The sequence below is a fragment of a genome (assembly GCF_019968955.1).
Source record: "MAG: Porospora cf. gigantea A chromosome Unknown PgA_NODE_1113_length_7809_cov_615.195, whole genome shotgun sequence".
Classification (NCBI taxonomy): Eukaryota; Apicomplexa; class Conoidasida; order Eugregarinorida; family Porosporidae; genus Porospora; species Porospora cf. gigantea A.
This window is the reverse complement of record NW_027151285.1, coordinates 1-7,809: the sequence shown is the minus strand read 5'-3', so window position 1 is coordinate 7,809 and position 7,809 is coordinate 1. Positions and strand designations below refer to the sequence as shown.

Genomic DNA, 7,809 nt, shown 5'->3' with positions numbered 1-7,809 from the left:
GTGCCACAAAAGACATAACCGCAGGTCCAGTGAATGCGGCTGAAAGCGGACCGAGCAAAGGTGCAAGAAACGGAAGTAAAGCAGCGAATAGGGGTCCGAAGGGTCCAGACATAAGAAGGGGAAGTAAAATCGGTTGTGGCGACTGCATCTTTTCGAGCTTCATGATTCCAGGGAGATTCACACTGATTGCAGGAACGACAAGGAGGGCAGCGAACGCAACCCTGGAAACGCCCAACTTGATCTCCACACAACTCTTCAAAGATTTGAGAATGGAAAATTCAACGACACAATCAACTCGCGCTAAGCGATGAGCTTGACCAGGAATGACCAGAGCAAACTCGCACGTGAAATTGTCGCAACTGGCGCCAAGTAGACCGTCTTCTTGTCACTCTCAGAGTGAGTTACAACTCGAAGGAAACATTGATTTCGTGGCTGTTCCACGACCAAGTCCAGGGTCCGGACCTCGACCACAGGACATGCCCAGATAAGGCCTTTCTTTCTGCGAACGAGACCGATTTTCTCGGAACCAAACACCAACAAAGAGTTGGCTTCAAGGTCTAGCGGCAGGGACGCTCCGACGTTCTCCATCGTGGATCCTCGGTACGAGTGAGACTTCATCAGATACTGATGAGTGTTGTCCGCTAAAGAGCTCCAAAGGAACTCGTAAGTCGTAAGTTGATGTCGACTGGAGGTCAAGTACAGCCTTGGTGGTCTCATTGGCAGCAGCGTTGGAAGTTTCACAATTGTCGATAGCAACCCCGAGGCAGTGTGATGACAGAGCAGCGCTACAGAGGCTGGCAAGCCAAAGAAAAGGTTCAGGACGCCGCTGGCACACCCCTTGCACAGGTAGGAGGCGGCCTCAGCACACTCCGGCGATTCATCACCATCCCGTCCACACCTGACACAGGCAGCTGGCCCTTTGAGGGTGTTGAGGATGGAGTTGGCCATCAGACTGGAGCAGAGCACTCCACCTCGCCAGACTCCCTCCATTAGTGTTCGCCCTGATTCATGAGGATTAATGCCGCCAGGAAGGCGAGACATTAAAGAGTACTGGTCGTTGTATAGCGACAGATTCAGGCAGTTAGAGCCCCAGGATCCGCAGCATCTTGACACCACGTCGATTGCGGCGGCCATAATTCCCAGCAAGAATTTCGTAAAGCACCCTCCACACCCGACGGCGCAGTTAGTGCATCCTCCCCGTTTCCTCTGTTGCGGTGTCAGGTTCCTCTCCAGGCCGAATGCCACCTTCAGCGACATGAGAGCGTCCATCGTGCCCCTTTCGACGTGACGAACGGCAGCGCTTGGATTGCCCAGTAGATCGAGAGACCCCAATACTTTGTGGGTCTGCTTAGCCGCGTTGGTGATGTACGGGAGGGCGATTTCCATTCCAATCTGGTCAGGCGACCCACAGAGATCCTTGTCCACGCGCTTCTCCAGTACAATTGTTGCGTCGGAGATGCTGGGACTCAGACTGATGCTGTTCAGGACCGTCTTAATCAGCTCGGACTGGATGCAATCTACCTCCGGTCGCTCCATGGGTACCTTTCCGAAAGAAACGGTGCGACCTGGTTTCTTGCTCTTCGGGGACCAATTCTTCTCTGTCATGACGTTCAGTACCACCATCAACTCGCTGATCTCGACAGATTCCAATGAAAGCACGACACTCTCGGCGGCATCAGACTGCGTAGTCAGATACACCGCAGGGCCCAACAGAGAGAGCCAGTCTGCGGACTCGGAGTCCACCTCACTGAGGGCGACGGAATTGCCGCTGGTGCCAATGACTCCCAGAAACTCGGATTCGGAGATAACATTGTCCGCGAAGGTCAGAAGCCTGGCGATGATGTCGTAATCCACCGAGACGGACAGAGGCGCAACTGACACCTGGAGTGTTGGGAGGTCGATGAGAGAAGCGTCCAGAACCGAGCTGAGGCGGATGCTTACGTTCATAGTGAAGGTGGCGAACCCTGAGGGGATATCCTGGCTAGGCAGGAGGTTGGGTTCGTACTCCTCCAAATTCTGCGCAATGCGGCCTGCGTTGGGTATGGGCCGTAGGACTGTAGGGAAAGTGGCCACCAAAGATGAGTTGTCGATTTGCAGCCAGCCCAGGCTCAATGTGAGACTAAGTTCCTCTTGTGGGGCGAAGTTTACACCGACCACAATCTTCGCCAAGCTCAAATAGACAAGCTCGGTCTGGTTCATCCCCTCAGATAGCGACAGACCGACGCCCCTGATCTTTGTGTTGAAATACGAGTTGCCCGTAACAAGTCTGTTGACATGGGACTTAAACTCCAGCTTCTCCCCGATCAACGAAATCTCCCTGGAGTCGTCCATGTTCTTGGAGTCGTCCTCTGAACCGCTATCCGAAAAGGTATCCCCCGGAGTGGGCCCCTCGTCAAGTAGATGCACCAAGAGGGTGTCGTGCATGGAATTGTTCAGGGCTAGCAGTCGCCGCAGCTCGCAACGTGCTCCTGAGTTCGTCCTGATCAACTCCAGTAGCTCCCGAACCGCATCTGCACTGGTCTCGGCATCCGAGAGGAGAGTCTCCACTCTGGTAGACAGTTCCGAAGCTACCATCACGTCACGTCGGAAGTCCTGCAAGACTAACCATCGCGACCCAGCTCCAGTGAAGAGTCTGACGGCCACATTTATCGTAGTGCCGCCGACTGTAGGCAGCGGCAGCAGCCGATCGGTGGGAGGCGCACCTCGTAGCTTGGCCATTTTTTGTTCACGAAAGTGCAAGTCCACGTTGAATCGAGATGCGTGGGACCGAAGGCCCTTCCAGTACATCAGCGAGCGCCAGTGAACTCTACAGTCGGGTAGGACGACGCCCTCCCGGTCCTTAGGGAGACGACACTTGCCTGGGTCCTCAGCTGGGGGTGGAGGGCAGGCCGACCAGAATTCAAAAATTCGTTTCTTCTTCTCATTGGGTGCGTAGAAGTTGTAATTGAGGGCACAGGAATCGACTGCGTCACGAACTGCCGTTCCTGGGGCCAAAGCCGAGCTAAGATCACGCGTCTCGAGCCAGCGCCTGAGGTCAGGGTCCATTTTGGCGGGGAGAAGCACCTCGAACGGGCCATCCACTTCCATTTGGCCTATGCACAGATTGAAAGACGACAGGTTGAGCACTCGGTATTCAGCATGGGGAGGGTCAGACAGCGTGATTACCCGCATCTCTGGATAAGAATGAGCGAAGATATTTGGACTGAGGCTTACCTCTGTTCTTGGAGACCTCTACCCAGGTTTGGGAGTAATCTCCGATGTGGTACTTCTGCACTGGAATGGCAGGGTGGCGAATCTGGAAGACATTGGGCTTGGCGACGCTAAACGCCTGTGACCAGAGAGGCTCATCTTTCTGTGTGTCCTTGTTGACGTACAGGGTTCTAGCGGTTACATGCGGCTGCATAACCGCGGAAAAGTAGCGATCGACCTCGACCACTCCGGAGATTTGCAAGCGATGAGTAGTCAGCTGTGGGTGAAATTCGAGCGAGCCGCCCGGAGGTATAGGAAAAACACCCATGGGTTTGTAGGAGTCCAGTAAGCGACTCATAGGGTCTTCCCGGATGAACATAGGTGTCGTCTTGCGATTGTGGATGAAGCAGGCGGGAACGATCTCCAGCCCCAGTGTTCGCATATACGGCTGCTGTGCTCGGCTTATATTCGCCAGGTATGAAAGCCGTGGAGTGATACCGGACTTGTCGATCTTCAGGGGCTCGCTGACCGACGTGTTATAGGCACAGAGACGGAATGTGTTGGAGCTTACCTCGGCGCTGTGTGTCAGCCCAAAGTCCTGAGCCTGCTTAGCGTAGCGTTCGCTGTAGGGGGGGCGGTCGCAGTTCTCGCGTGACAGTGATATCGACACCTTTTCCGATTCGACGATGTCAGTTGAAACCAGCAGGCGCTGGTGCGGCGGGCAGGCGAGCTTCCCTCCAGACCAGCAGAGGTTGACAGGGTATGACAAACGATTCACCATCCAATACCCGGCAAACACGGTGACTCTCCGGAAAAGTCCGGGGCCTGGTAGCCGTCTAAAGAAAGACTTGGTGTCCTCTCCCCTGCTGTCCGCGGCCACCTCCACGTTCACCACCAGCGCCTCCTGCTTGCGTTCGGGCTGGCTCGACTCAGTTTCTACCACAGACTGCTGGCGTGCTCGGACTGGCGGGAAAAGCGAGACGCTGTAGACCAATGGCTCGTCCGGCGAGACGTTCTTTCGTTGAAGCACTACATCCGCGGAGGAGAGGCCTTCATAGGACAACATTAACTCGGCTGGCATTACGGGCACGATTTTCTCTTTTCCAGAGGCGACGATAGCACAGATTTCCGAATCCTCCACACGATGCCGGTGGTGGGTGGTTTTCATGGTTTGCAAGCGACTGGTGGGCTGCACTCCCAGTACGTTCGCATTTCGCTTGACATGGACAGTGCGTGGGAGCCTGTTACAGACCTTAACACAAGGAAGGATGCCAATCTCCACAAAGGCTCCCGATCCGACGGTCCTCCCGCTGAACGGGACGTTTACGCACACTGAACTGGACAGATGTACCATGTCTGACGGACGGCCCAGCGCTACCGATTCAGCGCGACTCAATGAGAGACGGTTGTTAATCTGAGAAGCGGGAGTGTTGTTCAGAAGCAGAATGTCTCGCGCAGACCGCACAGGGATGCTGGGAAGAATGAGCCAATGCATTGAATCAGGGGCTTACTGCAGTGGAGTCATTTTCGAGACGGCTGCCTCACAAAGAGAGAGCTGCTTGGCGCCGATCTCTGTAGTGGCCCAGTAAAGGTGGGGGAAGCGAAGCAGCCATTCGCCGTGTACCGCAGGGCGCAAACGTTCCCTCACATCAAGAAGCGACACGTCAGTCAATTCTGAAATGAGTCTCTCTTCCTGGTCGCACGATTCATCCAGTAGGAGAACTGATAGGGACCTAAGTGACGGCGCCATCCAACTCAGAGGAAGGCCTACCACGCCACCGTTAATGCCGTTGACTGTGACTGCGGCTTCCTGCACTGTAAGCCCACGGCGCCGCATTGTGACGACATCCTTCAGAACGTCCAGTGCAGGCTCGCCCTGCTCGAGGCGCTGGTGGTAAGCGCTGCTGACGGCGCGGAGTGCCGCCTTCACGTGATCGTCCGCAGATAGCCTCTCGGAAGAGTCGATCACTGGTCGACGCCGTTGCTCCCAGTTTCGCCTGGAAATGCGACGGCGGCGACTGGATATCTTAGATGACAGAGGGTCGAAGGCGAAGCTACGGGCAGGTTTGGATTCGGGAGGCGCTGGCGCAGGCAGGCACCGCAGGAGCTGAGATACGTCCATGTCTTCTACAGGTTCCAAAGTGGGCATCATCGCGATTGGGAGGCGGCTGAAGTTTCGCAGAGTCACCGCAGTCGAGAGGGTGATGTCCACGACACAGCTCCCGTCCAGCTTCAGGTTGTCTATGGTGTCAAGCAGACATTCGATTCCTGGACAGCAGCGCCATCGCTTTACCAGGCTCTCCACATTGTTGGAGCTTGCTCCGACAATGGCATCATGAGCGTGTCGTAGCAACGACAACTCAGATTCTGAGAAGGTTCGGAACGAACCTCTGAAGATGAGGGGAATCAGAGCGGATGTCGGCGTCTCGGACTCCGACTCCGACTGCTGTGGAAAGATGAGAAATTTAAAACCAGACTCCTACCATTTCCCAGTGGCTGCATGATGCGACGTCTGACTCCGAATCGAGACGCAACGTGACACATTCCTGGACATCCTTTGAACGATCCACGTTGGTTAGGTGATGAAATAACGACTGCAGGTGCGCAGATGCCTGCGAAAAGAAATCAATGGACGTAAAAAGATTGCAAGAGAGAAAATATCCTTACAATGATGTCGTAGGTACTGTCGGCGAGTTGCAAACGAATGACGAAGTCAGATTCGTTGTCATCGTAAGGTGGCAGGGGCAGCCTCTCGCCAGCATCCACATGTTTCCACTGTATCGGAGACGAGTTCGGACTAGTGCACACCAGCACCGGCTGTCCGAGCAGATTCACAAAGTTGCCCTTGCACAGGAGAGATGTTAGGCATCTCAGCTTCCTCTCGTACTCCTTTTCGTCCTTCCCCTTGCCGTCCTGTATCAGGCGATGCGTCATGGCAGCTGCAGGATGGCAGTCATCTCGCTCGTCGCAAGGGTAGTTCAATCGGTGGCCCATGGATAGCATTTGGCCTCGTCCCAGCTGTGCGTAGTTGCTCGACCCAACCCAAGAGCGCACCATATCTTCAGCTCCAACAACCGATCTGTGAAAGTCGAATCTGTCTCTGGGTCGCATCATAAAGATCCTGCTGTTGTGATGGACGGGAATGAATGTAGCGGGGACTGCGAGTGAGCTTCCATCAGCGAGCCGACTGGCGAGGCCCACAGTACCACGGTCAAGAATGCGCCTAATGGTTTCCGTTCGGAGCTCAGCGCACCGCTCAAAGAAGGTCTGACCCACGAATCCCTTCAAGATGTTCAGCAGCGCATCCACCAGCGCCAACGACACGTTAGCATTGATCCAAGACACCTCTGACCCAGCGCGGAGAGGGTGGTCGAAGGTGCGACGATACGCTAACAAGCGGCAGGTCAGAGGTTCCAACAGGCAATCCGACATTGTAGGAGAATCGTAGCTGACGTGCAGCTGCAGCTGCCCGTCTACGAGTATCCACGGCGAGGCCTCCAACGTCATGCGTAACGACTTGGAGAAAGGCATATCGATTATGGTCTGTGACGAGGGGACTGGGTCTTTCTTCCGCCTGCTCTTGATCATGTTTTTGAGTTTAGAGAGGATACCTTTCATCTGCTTCGCTGGTCGATAGGGGCGGTAGTCGCGGTCGAGGTCCCGCTCCAAGTCCAGGTCCCCAATGTCGAGGTCGTCCATCAAAGAGGCGCTCAGGAGGTCAGCCATGTTGTTCAACTGCAGCCACCAGGGATCGATTGCTGGCCGGATGAAGCCTCTGCAGCCATCCACCTTCAGTAGAATCGAGGCGCTATCCATGACAACGTCGATGCGGGTTGGACCCGAATCAGATCCGAATTTTTTGCCGTCGCAGACTCTGAATGTCAATCCGTCCATGGAAAACCTCAACACGACTGCAACATATGAGACCCCAAGGGAGAGAGAGATTACTCACTTTCACGAAAAGAGCACAGCAGGTTACTGACTGCCTCACCAGGCCCTACCTCCGGCGCCATCCCTTCTGAATACAGCCACAGCTCATAGGGAGTCATGTTGGGTGGAGGGCTCCTGGGCTTGACGGGGGAAGGGGTGGAGCAGTCGAGGGTCAGAGATGGAGATCCTGTCGCAGCCACAAACACGGTCTGCTGGATCTGCAGCAGCCTCGCACCAACATCTCCGCAGGCAGTTGCGAGGAAGAAAAGCGCTGTCAAGGCTATCTGGTTGCACACAACTCTCACAGGAGCCACTGACACGGCGATGCTGACGGTCTCCGAACCCGAGGGCGCGTGTAGGCACAGACGGCGGTGGACAAGGTCCGCTTCCGTTTTAGAGATACCGTAGTATCGCTCGTAAAGGGCACGCACTGAGGGTGTCTGACCATAGACATGACAAATGACCTCCACAGGGTGCAGTATATTCTGCGACATGTAAGACTGAAGGAAAGACTAAACCGCCTACATTTCTGGTGGACGACCCATGGTGTGAGGAGGAGGAGAACGACACGGTGCGAAGCTGCGAATTGGTGTTGGAGGTGGCCAGGAAGACGCTCAGCGAAGGGACTTCAACGCTAATCTGGGGGGGGGGGGGGGTTGGGGGAGAAAGGATAGGGAGGTGGGGAGTAAT

At 55.2% G+C, this 7,809-nt stretch overlaps 1 protein-coding gene across 3 annotated transcripts; it reads right to left on the bottom strand.

The window, feature by feature from the left end:
* Nucleotides 1-300: 300 nt before the first annotated feature.
* On the bottom strand, nucleotides 301-7,613 carry KVP18_003631 (uncharacterized protein; the record flags this gene model as incomplete). 3 transcript variants are annotated; one of them, XM_067955524.1, is made up of 6 exons in its annotated part: nucleotides 301-3,173; nucleotides 3,214-4,661; nucleotides 4,701-5,635; nucleotides 5,673-5,801; nucleotides 5,857-7,100; nucleotides 7,142-7,604. In XM_067955524.1, coding segments are annotated over 6 exons (7,092 nt in total), but the record flags the coding sequence as incomplete, so codon positions are not given. The 3 variants fall into 3 exon arrangements, with proteins under 3 accessions (XP_067813766.1, XP_067813765.1, XP_067813764.1); XM_067955522.1 differs by lacking the exons at nucleotides 301-3,173; nucleotides 3,214-4,661 and having other exon boundaries at nucleotides 4,697-5,635; nucleotides 7,142-7,613; XM_067955523.1 differs by lacking the exons at nucleotides 4,701-5,635; nucleotides 5,673-5,801; nucleotides 5,857-7,100; nucleotides 7,142-7,604 and having other exon boundaries at nucleotides 3,214-4,684.
* Between the last annotated feature and the right edge of the window lie 196 nt (nucleotides 7,614-7,809).